We start from the raw sequence: 15,931 nt of genomic DNA on the forward strand, positions 1-15,931 counted from the left end.
AGACTTAGACGTCGATTTTGAGGAGCTGGCTCGGTTTTACGAGGAAACTGGTTTGGACCTTGCCCAAGTGCTCGCTGAAGGACCATCTGCTCCGAAAGTGGATCCTTGGAAGAAATTTGAACGTGGAAAGAGTCTATACAATCCTAAGGCCTTAGGTGAACTGGGTACGCAAATGTACCTGCTAAACAAGTGGTACATGGCGACGTGTGAACAGGGAGAGGCCTTTGTTACTGTCAGAGTTAGAAATCAACATTACTTCCATGGCGATGACGTTATATATGTCGAGTTTGAAGAATTACACCAACTATGCCACCTGTACTCTCTCAACAAAAGTCTCATTAGCTGCTATTGTTTGTAAGTGTGATTATTTTCTACTATTAAAGTGTGTATATATAAAGCTACATGTATATATATACATTATATATCCTCACACTATATTTTTATATATGCAGATATGAGATGACAGAACTCAGAAAGAGAAAGGATAATGATGTTGGTTTCGTTGATCCAAATGTCGTATTCAAACACCCTAATCCCCCGCCTCAATGGAAAGCTGAACTCGAGAAAAATCTCATGAGGTTCTTAGTGAACCAACAAAATAAGGACATACTCTTTCCCTACAACTTCAAGTGAGTGTTAAATAATTAATGTCGATCATATGGACATTTGTTCAATTATTTGCTTACTAGCTAAGCTATCTCCCATATATATACATATATGTTGACTCTAGTTAATGTCGATCATATTTGTGTATAAAAACATATGCAGCAATCACTGAATATTGATGGTCATCGATATGGTCAATAGTCGGTTGAGAATCTTAGACTCGTTAAGAAAAGAGCAAACAGAGTACCAAGACATGATAGATATTATCCAAGGGTAATATGGTCTCTCTAGCAACTATATATACTCCGATCTCTTAACTACAACAATTATTAAAGACCAAATTAATGTTTTATTTTATTGGACGCAGTATTTAGAAAAGTTTCATTGAGAATCACCACATGAAACATTACAAAGCGCCACTGGATGTAATCACACACAAAGTAAGTACTATCTGCATTTATATATATATATAATTCAATTAACACCATGCATGCATTCAATTCACCGGATATTTTTTCTCGTAAAAGTGGGTTCTGAGGCAAGAACAGGGGAACAACTACTGCGAATACTATGTTTGCGAGTTTATCGGGGCGTACACAAAAAGAACTCCTGAAGAAATCCTCAAAGTATGTAATATAAATATATTCATATATTCACAATTTTTTTTGTTGTTCATATATATAAGTAATCAAGTGACCAACACACATATATAATATATATATATATTAATACTTTTTTTAACTTTTATTGAAGACATTATGGTTGAAGGAAAAAGTCATACGACATGACCAACTGAAAGCAATTTAAGAGATAAATTTTTTAAGCCTAATTAGTCCATGATTTGACAATGTGGTGCTACAGTAAATATGTGCTAATGATGGATTAATTATGCTTAATAAATTTGTCTCGTAAATTAGTCTCCATCTGTGTAATTAATTTTATAATTAACTTATATTTAGTTCTTCTAATTAATATCCGCCGTGGAACCAAAACACGGCCTTAGTAACATTTGAGACGCATGACACAGGTTTTAAATTCGCACGAAACCCGTCCAAATCCCGCACGAGTCCCTCCAATTTTGCAGCCCTGGTAGCGTGGATCTCAAAGCACACGTATCGGTGCGGTGCGGTCCTCCGGCCCGGCCCGGCCCGGCACGCCTCGAGATCGCGGATCCCGAGAGGCCTTTCTTTATTCCTCTCGTCCTCTCGTATCCGCCGGCAGGCCACACGCCTTTCCCGCACCGCCAAATAAAAATTTCCACCCCCGCCCGGCACGGCCTCCGCCTCCGCCCCCACCACCTCGCGCCCTTCCGCCCGCTCGGCCCCAAAAACCCTACGCCCCGCAAACCCTAGCCGCCGCCGCCGCCGCCAGAAATGGCCGGCCTCCTGCGGCTCGCTGCGGGCGCCGCGGCCAGATCGTCCCTCACCCGGCGCGCCCTCGCCCCACACCGGAGGCTCGCGGCGGCCGCGATGGAGGAGTGCTGGTCTGACTGGGAGGACGACGACGAGGAGGCGGCCCGCCGCGCGCGCGCCTCGGCGCCGGCCCCCGGCCTCGACCCCGCCGGCGGGGGCCCCGGGGGCGTGCAGTGGGTCGTCATGGGCCGCCCGGGCCCGCAGAAGCACGCCCACGCCGCGCGCCTCGCCGAGGTGCTCGCCGTGCCCTACATCTCCATGGGCACGCTCGTCAGGCAGGAGCTCTGCCCCGCCTCGCACCTCTACAGGAAGGTGGGTCCGGTTCGGTTGCCCAGTGCTGCGATTGCTCGCGATTCCCCGCCCCCGCCCCTCCAATTGCTGCGCAATTCAGTTGCTCCGAGTGATTCCGCGATCTCGAGGGTCCTCCTGCTCGTCGTAGTTCGATCGAGTCGTTTAATTGATTTTTAGTGTCCCAAACAAGCCTGCACTTTTAGCAGGAGGAGGATCCTTTTCTTCGGGCTATTTTTGCCTGATTTGTCGCGGAGCTGACTGTTTGTGCTTCTTGTGGAAGCCATTTCGCACATCAATTGCCAGGAGACTGGGATTCCTTAGTCATCCGGCCGCTTTTTTTTGGGGGGGGCCCTTCTGGAAATTTCTCGTAACGTAGCTGTGCACTCTTTTGATCTCGAAGATATTTGCCTGAGCTCCTGTAAAGCCACAAGCTTTTCTTGGGTACCAGCCAAATTACTGAATATATATTCGCTTATTTCCCCCTCGAAGTATTTTGCAAAATAAATCATTTTCTTAGCGTTGGCCGCAATTTCCCACTCTTTGTATAAAGGCCACAACTCGCTTTCTTTTTCTCTGGGTTTATATTCGATGATTGAATCTCTTAGTGCCAGGAGAAGAGCGTACTGGCCATGTCTATCACCGCGTGCTTGTCCGCATTCGTGGACGGCTGCGGGGGCGGCCCCGTAATTTGTCTGTGTCCACACAATGTTGGGGGCAGTTTTGGGATTTGGCATGGTTAGGGCTTCACGTTGGAACTTTGGAAAATTCCATCCTGCCGTCTTGTGGCGGCTGCAGACAGCATATGCAGCCTTCGCATCTGGTCCTCATGTTGTACCCTGCATATGTCTGTTTCCTGCAGTCTATCCGCACATTTCGTTCAACTGTTTGCACAAATTACTCGGAACAGTCTAATTCGGGGGCACCTGGAAATTACAATCATCATTCCAGAAACGAGCATATATTTAGATAATATTTCCTGAATACACTAAAAATGTCAAAGGGGATCTTTAAGGGTGTGTCGAAGTGGGCTGAGTTACTTCTGTTTTTCGCCTATACACAGATTGCAAACTCGGTAAATGAAGGGAGGCTTGTTCCAGAGGACATCATATTTGGATTGCTGACGAAGCGGCTTGAGGACGGATACAACAAGGGTGAAACTGGGTTCATTCTTGATGGCATTCCACGCACCCGTATGCAAGCTGTGAGTACCTTGTACTTTTATGCTCAGACAATATGTGATTTGGTTACATCCTGGTACCATGTAACTAGCAGAGAGGACGGGACACCAAATTACTTCCAGAATGGTGTGACTGGACTCATATCTGATTTGTTCATAACTTCACATGTTTCAGGAGATTCTTGATGAGATTGTGGATGTTGATTTGGTTCTGAATTTCAAGTGTGCTGACGACTGTTTCATGAAGAAGCGATCGAGGGGCGACATCTGCTCCCACTGTGGACAGCTCTTTGATGTCAGCAATTCAGCATCTACGAACTGTAGCCCCAGCCTCGGGAGTTATACATGGCATTCTCAGGTAGAACCTGCTGGTGTTGTAGGCCTTGAAGCCTCAAGGATGGAGAGGATGCGCACTTATGCTAAGCAGGTAATGGTTAGCATTTTGTCTTGGCCTTGCTTTATGCCAAAGGATGCCTAGAACATTATGCCCTTAGCCCCTTACTGACCAGGCTACTGATTCTTTTGTCAGACCTTACTAAACTTGTTTTCTGTACCAAAAAAAGAGAGAAAAAAAGAAAACCACAATTCTTCAACTTATGTTTCTAGCGATCGAGGCTATTGCATTATTGTTGTTCAAAGCTTGGAAGGTGGAAAATCATGATGATATCTAATATGGAATTTCAAAATGCAGACCAAGCAGCTGGAAGATTACTACAAGAAGCAGAGGAAAATTGTGGAACTGAAGACATCTGCTCGCCCTGGGGAAACATGGCAGGGGCTCGTAGCCGCCCTGCACCTCCAGCATCTGGACTCACCCCCAACACCGCACAAACTCACCGCGTAAATATTATTAATTATGTTGTCTGAGTAGAGTCTAAAAGGATCTGAATTCGGATCCTGCCTGCAGCATATCTAATATTCCTATGTTTGTGGGTTCTGGCTCGAGAGAGTCAGTCGGCTGTCTCTTTTTGGTTATTGTTATAGATAAAGGTAAGCGATTTTGCAGACGCGCTTATTATATGGTTGTAACCAAGAGTTTTGGACTTGCCTTTGCTGCAAGTGTACTCGCTTATATGCTCCTGAGATATCTTGGCTTGCTCCATTGTGGCCAGATGTTTTGTTTTGGGCATGGCGCTGATATTCATGTCCTTTTTGGAATCCTGAAGACAGCATATGTGATGGTAAATTTCAGAAGCACGTGTTGGAGCTAGACCGGTTTTGTGAGCTCCAGTTTGGCCACATGGAGCATGTATAGAATATCTTTTGATTGCTGTAAAATTTTTACACGATTTCTGTGAAATTCTACCATTTTAAACAGGCAATTTCTTACACGATTTCTGTAAAACTTTTACACGACTCCTATGTTTTTTTTTTTGCATTTTATTTGGCAAATCTTTATGAAATTCTTGCATTTTAAACGGACAAATTTGAACACTTATCTGCCTCATCAGTAATAAGATGGGCAAACGATGGATGGGGTACAACTATGCTCCAAGACTAAGCTTAGTAAGATCTAGGAGGCCACACCATTTAGGCTGCATGCGTTGAATTTCTATAATTGATGTTTAGGTATGGACGATTTTTGTAAATTGAATGTTTCAGATTGAACTTATATTGACGTTTTGTAAATTGGATGTTTCAGATTGAACTTATATTGACGTGTTTATGTGTGAATTGGATGAAATTTGTGATGATCGTGCTTTCTTTGATGCCTGTGAATTGAACCAATTCTGATTTAAAAGTGAACCAAATTTATGTAAAATTCAATTAAAACAGGATGTGCTTGGCATTCTCACTACTGTCGATGGTGCATCCAACCGACTGAAAAGAATTGAATTTGGACCACTGATTGATGCTTAAAACCGACCACGCAAATAGCGTTTATAGCTACGGTTGATGCTCGAGGCTGACGGTACATATGTGATCTCCATCATCCTTTGCCACTACGAGCCAATGGTACAAAATGGTTTTCACCTTCAGGTGAGAAACCAACGCTACTGAATGCGATTTCTACTAAAAATGCCGTGAAAACTCTTTGGAACCGAGGGTACAGGGTTTTCTGTAACAGTGCTAGCACACACTGCTTTTGCAACAGAACTGACCACAGTGACGGTGTCGGAACTTTTGATTGCATCAGGGATTGTAAATTAAAAAAAAAATCATCTTCTACTAGCAAAGTCCAGAGCCTACAAAAGAGTTCAGGGCTAAAGCCAGAAAAATCAAGGAAAATAACTACTACAGAAAATGATCACTGCACAAGCTCTAACCATCAGAAACAAATCAAGCTGTCCACAGGACGTATTGTGCCCAAGTATATGATGGTATAAACAAGACGGCATATTACAGTGGCACATTCAGGTTACCGACGCCGTTTCATTACCAAAAAAATGAAGTAAAACATCGTACAAACGTAGAAACCAAACAAAGAGAGGTCTTCTAACAGGTTGTGGTGGGAGTCAGTGAGATTCATGATCATCCAAAGCACGATAACAACAAACAATGACATCACCGACAAGATTTTCTTGTAGGTCTCATCAGTTGGAGGTGGTCCCAGTGACAAGAACTTCCTGCCGGTCTCATCAACTGGAGCTGCTGGTCCCAATGGTGAATCATCGTTTCCTCTGGAGCTGGACGAGACTGTAAAACCTGTTCTCTGTACACCAGCTTCTGGTGAATGAAGATGATCCTTACGTGCGTCTGTTCTCTGTCTCTTGTATTTACAAAAGAAATCACTGCTCCGGGCATACGAGAAATATGGCAATCTCTTAGGCAAATATGCATAAACACGTGGAATCTCTCGAACGATGTACCAGTCTTCCTTATTGCGTTCACACCTCGCAAGAAGTTGTTCTTTGCCTTCTATATCTAGTGTCTCTATCCTTGAAAAGTGCTGTCCCAGCCATTTCGGAAGCTGCTCAAGCTGTTCATCTTCCATGTGAATGTGCTGCAGCGAGTTCACCCCTGAAACAATTCCCAGGTTTGGGCAGCTGATCACTGTAAATGCCTTCATTAGTGGAAGATTTGACACTTCCGTAAGACTTGGCATTGCTTCCACAATCAACTCTTGCACATGGATTTTCTCAAGGACCTGTACTAGTCCTGCACCTATCAGCTCCATCGTTGATATAATTTTGCAGTGCTCCAAGCCACCTGGAAGACGCTTCAGCTTTGGACACCTTCTGAGTGCCAACTTTCGAAGGTGTGGCAGGTCGCCAGCTTGAAAATCTGACCAGTATTCTAAAACTTCCATGTCCTCAATTTCCAACTCCTCTACATTAGGAAATGATGGCATTTCTGCTGTTGGTTGCATGTCAATTGTCTGCAGCTTGGAGAGATTGGCTATTCTGAGAAACTTCAACTTCTGAAGATGCCAAATTGGTGGTAACCCTCCACAGGACTTGCAGTTTTCCAGACTAAGGTGTTGTAGATTTGGAAGCTCAGAGAAACATAACCATTCTGGATAAACAGTTCCATGATAGCCATCAATTTTGAGTGACACTAAACACTGAGGAGGATGAAGCTGTGTGAACATTGTTTTCAATCTATCTGGATCTCCAGCTGATAAATTTTCTGAGTTAACAGTACAGCATCTGATCTCCAGGTTCCTGAGATTACCTTTCTCCTTCAGCATTCCAATTCCATCCCTTTCAATGTTTCTGTCTACAATTTTTCTAATATCTATCTGCAGGTCACTTAAATCGCTCATGTTCTGCAGATCTTCCAAAAGTAAGCCATATGAAGACATGCTGCCCACTACAAAGCCATGAAGAAGTGTAAGATGCCTCAGATTGTGCAACCTTGTGGACTTTGTAATGCCAGTGTCTCTAAAATCGAGATATTCCAGCTTCAGTAACTTTTGTATGCTTTTGGGAAGGGAAGTGAGATGTTCACATTCCCGCAAACCCAAGAACCGCAGTCTCCTGAGGCGGCCAATGGACTCATGGAGTGCTCTTATTCTTGTACGGGAAAGATTTAGGTGCCTAAGGTACACCAGATTTCCCAACGTTTTTGGAACAGATTGGATCTCTGTATCTGAGAGGTCAAGAACTCGCAATAATTCCAGGTTCTTGCATATGCTATCCATGTCGGTTTCACCAAGTGAATTGCCAGATAGGAGAAGTGTCTTCAGACTCTTTAGCCTTCCAACGTCTTCAGGGATAGTGGTGAGTCCTTTGTTCAGAAAAGATAGACGATACAGGCTAGCTGGCATTGTAGCCACATACTTGGGATCGCCAGCACATACCTCATTTTCAGTTAAGGAGTCTGCAATTTTCCTAACTTGCTCGTGCATCTTATATCGTTTTGTTTTGTTTTCTCGTTGAACAAGACCCCTCTCTGCAAGCTCTTTGAAGTATGAGTCAGCCATCTCTTGAACCAAACAATGGCTTTGCTTATTATCTAGACTTGTTTTTGAAGAATGTCCACTGCTGCTGACGCAAGGTGACCCTTTAGGTGGCTGACGGTTGTGGCCCTCTACTATCCCTTGCGACGAAGTAGTGTTCTCTCTAGCATGTTCTGATGAAGCATTGTTCTCATCATCAACAATTACAATTTCAGACGATCCTGGCTCTTGTGCTGTCTCTTCACTGTTGTTGTGCTTGTTGGATTCCTGTTGGGAAACACTACTCTGCTCATCAGCAGTCTCTTCTAATGAGTGGCCATGTCTTGTACCAATATCAATAAGGCCCTCTGAAATCCACAACTGAGTAACCAAGTGTTGCTCAATCTCAAAATCTACAGGGAGAAGTGATAAATAAAGAAAGCATTGCTTTAGATGTGGTGGCGCATACTGGTAGCTCAGATAGATGCTGCTCCTAACTCCTTCAGTTCCCGTGGTAGGATCCTTGAGAGAAAATGCTCTGCTATCACGTATTCCCTCCCATTCCTTTTGTCTGTAGCCCTTTTGACGAAGAACACCGCCAACGGCCTCGATAGCAAGAGGAAGACAATTGCATTTTTGCAGAATCCCTATACCAATTTGCTTTAGTTCAGGCGTGATTTTTGCTTGCTCCAGGCAAGCTGCCCTAAGTAGTAACATCCAACTATCTTCCACTGTTAGCTGCCATATGCGGTCCGTTTGGAGACCGTATCCTTCGGCGCCTTTCTGGATTTGAGCTGACTTTATCTCATTGCCAACATTCTCATCACTGGTCGTTATCAAAACATGGCTCCCTTCAGCAGCAGCATGAAAGAACTTGAGGACTTCAATTAGGTTCCCAAATATTTCAGCATTACCTATGCCTTGTTTTGAGGGAACACCGTCGTGTATGTTAAAAACCAGAAAGATTCTCCTTCCCCCAATCTTGTCAGCCAACAGCATCTGGAGTTTGTTCTTTGTTTTTGGTACTTCCAGGACCCCTATAGATGGAGCAGCACATGTTGCCTGTAAGATCTGAGCAACACTGGATCCTTTAGAAATGGACACCCATACGCGTGTGCTGAAAGCACTTTGCGTCCTCTGATCATCAAATATTTTTCTGGCAATAGTTGTTTTTCCTACTCCTCCCAGCCCATAGATTGCAAAAATGATAAACTGCCGAGATGGTTCATGATGTTCTGTCAGTTTGTCAACCAATGGCAATATCCTCATCTCAATTTTTTCTGGCTCCACTAAATTGTCATGGCGCATGAGTTCCTGACCATCACATGATCTGTCATGCTGATCATCTCCCATATTTCTGCTTGTGAGCGTGAGAGGACGGTTCTTAGATACTGAGCATATATCCTTAAGTAAGTTCCTTATTTCTTGCTTGATATACCTGTCCGTGGTAAAATGGCGCATGATCTGTAAACGGAGAGAGTGTCAGTAATACGGAAACTAACAAATAAGACAAATCAACCTAGGACATTTGGCTACTGCCTACTGGTCATCCACATGAACTTCACAACATGGACTGTGCCAATATCATATGGGGCTAGTATGATCCTCACGCCCTTACACTTGTTTTCAGCTCACACTAGATCACTACAACAGACACAGCATATCAGTCGGTTTTTGGCTAAAGCACCATGCCAACATAGCAGACCGCCCGAGTCTCCTGACCGCCCCCGACACGCCGCCACCACCCCAGCCGGGCCCTACCCCCGACCGGCGGCCACGCCTCAGCCCGCAACCCGCGGCCACCGCTCGGCGCGTCGGCCGGCCCCGGGCACGCCCGTCATGTCTGCCGCCGCGACCGACCCGCCGGCGCGACCCCCGCACAGCCGCCCATTCCTGGCGCGCCAGAACACCGTGTCCCCGTCTCCACCTGCCAACCCCGCCCTCGCCCAGGCGCCGCCCGCCGTCGTGGCCGCGGCATACGCCGCCGGAGGCCCGACCCCGACCATGCCGCGTGGCCGCCCCCGACCCTACCGGCGCTTGGTCAAACTAAAGTCGGAATAGCTATTTTGGTCTAAACTATCCAAAGGCTCAGTTTTAATTCTAAATTTTCAAAATGGCTGGGTCCTTAAACTTACTTTTGAGTTCAATTTTATCCCAGTACTACAAAAATAACCGTTTCCGTCTTCATACTTTATATTTTTTAGCCTCAATTTCATCGCAAACTATCAAAGCACATTCAGTTCTTAAACTTTTATTTTTCACTTAACTTCACCTCTCGTCCTATCTGAACACCACCAACGACAAGAGATAGAAAATAATATTGCCCAAAATCTCTTTAGTGACCATTAATAATTCTAATTTATTATTTTAATATTACCTTGTAATGGTACCATTTAAATACATCTTATTACATTGTTTTCATGAGAGCAATTATAACTGCTACAAATGCTATTTAGTACCTTATAAGAACACATGGATAAATTAAAACAACAACAAATTTACAACGTTTTTCCTTAACTACTTTAGCGTTAGGCTCAATTAATAAGCAATTGTGGGTAAAATGAAACTTTTTCTCTATGGGCTATACCATAACTCATATTCAAGATATCTATACATTTATATTCTTTTTAAAATATGGATATAAATGGTGAAAGTGTGCTATTCGATTAGGTAGCTAGGACGCCGCCAGAGATAATGGTACCTAACAATAACTATCAATCTAAAATCACAGGTGGTGTTGGAGCCGACGAGGCGTGACAACAAATCGTCCCACATCGGAAAAGGGACGAAGCTGAGCTAAAAAGAAAAGTTCAAAGACTAAAAGGGACTTTGATAATTCATGGATGAAATTGTGTCTAAAAGATAAAGTTTAAGAACTAAATCAATCACTTTGATAGTTTGAGAATAAAACGGTGCCCAAAAAAAATTAAGAACCGAAATGACCATTTTAAAAATTTAGGGACAAAACTGAGTCTTGTGCAACAGTTGAAGCACCAAATGAGCCGAGCTCGAAGGAAGAAGCCATAAATTGCAACTCTTTTGTATTAAAAAAAAAGGTTTCTCCTCTTATGGTGTTTGGTGTGACTCTTCCGGCTCCTTTGCCAAAGCTACTATAAGAACTAGAGTCAAAGCTGTGCTGAATAGACCATAGGTCGGAGGAGAGTTATATGAAAGTTGTAGCCTTCTGTGGGGTTGAAAACTTTTTTTTTATTTAAAGTCATTCGAATGACCAAATATCTTTCAACCAATTTGGTATCCGTGATCTCTATTGGATAGTCAGAATGGAAACGCTACAAAAAATTAAACAAATTGTTAACCATAATGTTAATATTTACATAGTGAGAAAGTTTTAAGTTTGTTTATTGAAGCCGTTGTTAGCTGACAACAATGTTTACTCACATAGTCGGAGTAAATAAATTATTTATTTGAAAATTGTATTTCTTGATGATATCAATATAATCCATATATAGCGCAAATAATAGTTCAAAGTCTCGGGAAACTAAGATTAATTAAAATGAAAAGGAATCATTGTAGTCAACAATCACATATAGGTAGAATTGTGTGAACATAACGCGCGAGGGGGATGTCTAAATAAATTGATATGAAGAGAAATCATTATGGATTTTAGGTCTCTATCAAATGGTGAAATGGATGATTTACGCAATAATTTGAATACATAATGAGGTTCTAGTAGCTGCTACTAACTTCGTTCCTCTATAAAGTCTTCTAAATTAATCTATTACCACAAGTTTATCTGACATAACAATCTTATCTTATGATTACTAATTAGAGGTTCTAACAGAGTCTCCATGTTAATTCTCACCGAATGTGTTAGAAAAAGACAAATTCTATAAATTCTCACAATAATCATACATCTAGCCTTTAATTTGTAATTACCATCGCTAATAATAACAATTGGTCTATTCAGTTTTATAAAAATCACCCACCTCTACCATTATAAAAAATATATAAAGTAATTTTACATCTAAATTACCCAACTCTATCATTATGAAAGAAAATTTAAAGTAACCCATAAATTCGTATATAAATTACCCACATATGTCATTATAAAATATAATTCAAAATAACCACCTAAATTTGCATCTAAATTACCATCTCTGCTATTATGAAAGATAATACAAAATAACCTTCTAACTTTGTATCTAAATTATCGACCTATGCCATTATAAAAGATGATTTAAAATAACCCTCTAATATTTTTTTTTCTAAATTACCCATCACTACTATTAGGAAGGATAATGCAAAACAGACCCTAAGTTTGAATTCAAACTACTCATATATAGCATTATGAAAGTTAATATAAAGTAATATCTATAATTTTTTTTATAAGTTATCCACCTAGTGTTTACAATAAATAAATAAATAAATAACTCTAAAATTTACATGTAAATACTAATATAAACTATTATGAAAAATAATGCAATATTCATAAAGTATGCTATATATTTCTAAATTACATACTTCTATATAAGTTAAAAGTAAGCATAATGCTATGTTTCGGGATATAGATCAAGTAAACATGTATACAATAAGATAAATATTTATTCTAATAGCTTATCAAATGTGAAGAATGTTCCTTTAATAAACCATGTAACATTAACATTGGCAATTTATTTTAAGTTATATTAATACTCATCATAAATTGTTATTTTAAATAAGTTTATACATTGACTAAAATATTATGTTGTATCGCGATTTAATTGTATATAAAATACTACTACTACTACACATAATTCTACGATATAATAAATTTAAAATGTTGAGTGCCACGATGCAAACTGAAATGACTATTTTCTGACATTGTAAGAACTAAGAGGGTATCCTAAGGACCTATATAATATTTTGTAAATAAAGTAAACAGTGAAACTTTTGAATAAAAAATACAATAAGTAGGATCAAGTGTCATCTTTTGGGCTATACAGTTGACCAAAAATGAAATATTTTTTATAAAAAATTATACTCTTATTTACAAGTTATTTTTGGGCATCCTACTTGGCAAGGTTGTGGTGGTGTGTCCCTAAAAGAAGGCCGACAAACCCAATTTGAAGTGAACATGTCGAGTGATGGAGACTATGGAAATAGAGGTCTTCGCCAAGATTTGGTGGCTATCTTGTACTAGACTTAGCGTTTATAGTTAGTTAGTCGTTAGTTTCCTATACAGAGGCTGGGTTATTAATCAATATTCCCTTTTCTAAAAAAAAAGTCGTTAGTTTCCTTCTATCTCTTCAAATTTGGTCTTCGAGAGTTTCTTCTCTTCGGCTAGAGGCTTAAAACTTTGTAATAATGAATGGTTTTTCTTTTACTACTGCATATGATGGGACTGCTTATCGGCTACTGGCCTGTCTGGCCAAGGTTCTGGTGGTACGTCCTTGAAAAGGAGGCTGGCAAACCCAATTTGAAGTGAGCCTGTCGAGTTACGCTGACTCCAATAATGCGGATCTTCGTTAAGCCCTTGTTTAGTTCGGGAAATTTGGAATTTGGGACTATTGTAGCACCTTCGTTTTTATTTGACAAATAGTGTCAAACATTGACTAATTAGCCTTAAAACGTTCGTCTCGCAATTTCCCACCAAACTGTGCAATTAGTTTTTCTTTTCGTCTACATTTAATGCTCCATGCACGGGCCATAAACATTCGATGTGACAGGTACTGTAGCAACTTTTTGGACTTTGGGGTCCAACTAAACAAGGCCTAAGAATGGATGGCTATCTTGTAATCGATTTTGCATTTAATTTGTCGCTATTTTCCATCGATCCCTTCAAATTTGGTACACTTTGAGCGTTTCTTTTCTTCGGTCCGAGGCTATAACTTTGTTGCAATAGATGATTAAGTGTAAAACTCTTTCAGGGGCCTGAATAAATTTTTCTGTCTTTTCGCGACCGGGCCTATGACATGTTTTTTATGAAGAGGAAGTAGAGTTTAAAAGGTTACACATGACTTACAGGTAATCCTAGGATTACTCACGCAGTTCCAAAGACACAAACGAGCAGCAAGAGAAAATAAGAGAGGAAGATCCTCAGCCTCAAAACACTAATAGACTGAGCCTATGACAGAAGGACAATCAACATAGTGGTAGCCTACAGAGCAGTGAAACCACGATGACGACAAGGCGAGCTTTGAACAGCAGTGGCAGCAAACTATCCACGACCAAGCGACCTTGGCGGCAAAGCATCCGCCAAGAAAGCAAGTACGAGAACAACGACAAAGTATCCGCCAGAGAGAAGACCACGATGGCCAAGTATCCGCCACAAAAGAGAAGCACATAGTTAGTGTCAAAGTATCCGCTACGAAAGCCGAACAACCGCGGCAGGCGACCAACAAATTGCAGCGGCAAAGTATCCGCTCAGCGATAACCAGGAACACCTGCGGCAAAGCATCCCCCGAAAAGGAGCACACCGGTGGCAAAGTATCCTTCGGAGAAGCGACTACACTGTAGGACAAACACATGCATTGAAGGATTTGAAGCACACACAGGCACAACCAAAAATATTCTACTGCCAACTGGATGACGCGACAGGAGCACAAACGGCAATGACGACCATGCGCAGCACCAGGGAAGGGACGAAGACAGCCCCCGTGTGCGCCATGGCCATGGAACTTCAGAGGTAACACCTCCAAGGAGGATTGCGACGTGGACAATGCCGCCGCTGCCTGTCCAAAAGGGACCAGGTTTTCACTCAGAAGATCCACGCCCGAAGGAAAGGAAGGTGCAATGATAGATGCCTCCAAGGAGGAAAACGGCGCCCAAAGGGCGTCGCCATCGCCGGCTAGACTAAAAGGCTTTCGCCTAGCACCCAACAACCAAGACGCAGGCAATGAGCAGCCACCCTGGTGCCGCGCAATTGTTGGATTTAATTGGACCTGTCTCATTTTTATTCAACAATTAAATCAAAGAATAATTCCAAGACTATAGTTAATGTTAGGTGTGATATGCATGGGTCCTTTATGCAATGTAATCGACGGTTTAACGAGTGTTAAGTGCATGATGACCATTATATGCTAGTGGGTCATGATGTCTTAGTGGCTTCCGTTACTAGTAATGGACAATTGATTTGTCAGTCTCATAAGTTACTAGTAACAGACGCCCTATGATGACGGCTATCTCTTCATGCGCCTGACACTTCATCTTCGTATGTTGATGCATAAAAAGGGGACTGCTTGTCGTGTTCGCAAGGGAGAAAACATAGCCAAGAACACCACCACGCTGTTGCTGTGTCATTCCCGTCCCCGATTCCTGCGTGCATAGGAATAGGGACAGTAGGCCTCCGAAACCATCGCCGTTCGTGAGTTCATTTGCTGAGGTAAAGACCGACAATCAGATTTTTGGGAAACGTCTTCCATACGACTGCTCGATCGATCCACAACTTCCTCTACTTCCCAGCGGCGGTGACTTGCGTGGTGATCGGCACTACAACTCATCTGCACTGCACCGAGTGGGACGACTATAACAACATGCGCTATGTCGACTAGTGCAACCGACTCTGGTGCCGCTGGGTATGCAACTATTGCAACCCGTTTTCACTTTTCTATGGTTAAAATCATGATTAGTATGATGCTCGTTATCTTGCTAGCAACTGGATCACACGTGCATATGTCTGATGTCACAAACATGTTTTTGATCTTTTTCTGGATTAAATTGGTACTGAAATTGTCTAACTTTCTAACAGCTAGCAACGACTCAGAAGTGGCAGACGCTAGCACCGCGGGACGAGGCAAGCAGGCAACACCGGGTGGACATAAGTTACCACCCTACGAGAGTGTTCGGCTGGTATGGATTTTTATTATTCATATTAGAAAATACTGTTCATGCTGGAATGTTGCGAGAGAAAAACACTGTTCCGGCTGAAAAAAAGAAGCCGAACAAGCCCGCTTGTAGCTCAGCTGAACAAGCCCTAGCCCGCAGCCGCGCAGGCCGCCCCCAGGCAGTCGCTGCCTCTCCCGACCGGCCTCGATCGTCGCAGAGGCGCGCCGGTTGCCACCGGGCCGCAGGCAGCTAGCCACACGGACGCCAAGAGGCCGAGCGCCCGTCCTGGCCCACTCCCGGCTGCGGGCGAGGTAAACGGCCGCTGCCGCCCCGGCCATAGACGAGCACATAGGCAGGGGA

At 42.6% G+C, this 15,931-nt stretch overlaps 2 protein-coding genes across 2 annotated transcripts; one reads left to right on the plus strand and one right to left on the minus strand.

Annotated features, from left to right (window-relative positions):
- Positions 1-1,839: 1,839 nt before the first annotated feature.
- LOC136500919 (probable adenylate kinase 7, mitochondrial) lies at positions 1,840-4,683 on the plus strand. The gene is made up of 4 exons (XM_066496390.1): positions 1,840-2,330; positions 3,370-3,510; positions 3,662-3,913; positions 4,178-4,683. The coding sequence occupies exons 1-4, from the start codon at positions 1,980-1,982 to the stop codon at positions 4,328-4,330; spliced, it is 897 nt and encodes a 298-aa protein (XP_066352487.1). The 5' UTR covers positions 1,840-1,979; the 3' UTR covers positions 4,331-4,683.
- A 1,071-nt stretch (positions 4,684-5,754) lies between these two features.
- Positions 5,755-9,823, minus strand: LOC136501933 (putative disease resistance protein RGA3). The gene has a single exon (XM_066497447.1). It carries the CDS (start codon positions 9,266-9,268, stop codon positions 5,846-5,848), a length of 3,423 nt encoding a protein of 1,140 aa, XP_066353544.1. The 5' UTR covers positions 9,269-9,823; the 3' UTR covers positions 5,755-5,845.
- Positions 9,824-15,931: the final 6,108 nt, after the last annotated feature.

Source organism: Miscanthus floridulus, chromosome 13 (genome assembly GCF_019320115.1).
Source record: "Miscanthus floridulus cultivar M001 chromosome 13, ASM1932011v1, whole genome shotgun sequence".
Classification (NCBI taxonomy): domain Eukaryota; kingdom Viridiplantae; phylum Streptophyta; class Magnoliopsida; order Poales; family Poaceae; genus Miscanthus; species Miscanthus floridulus.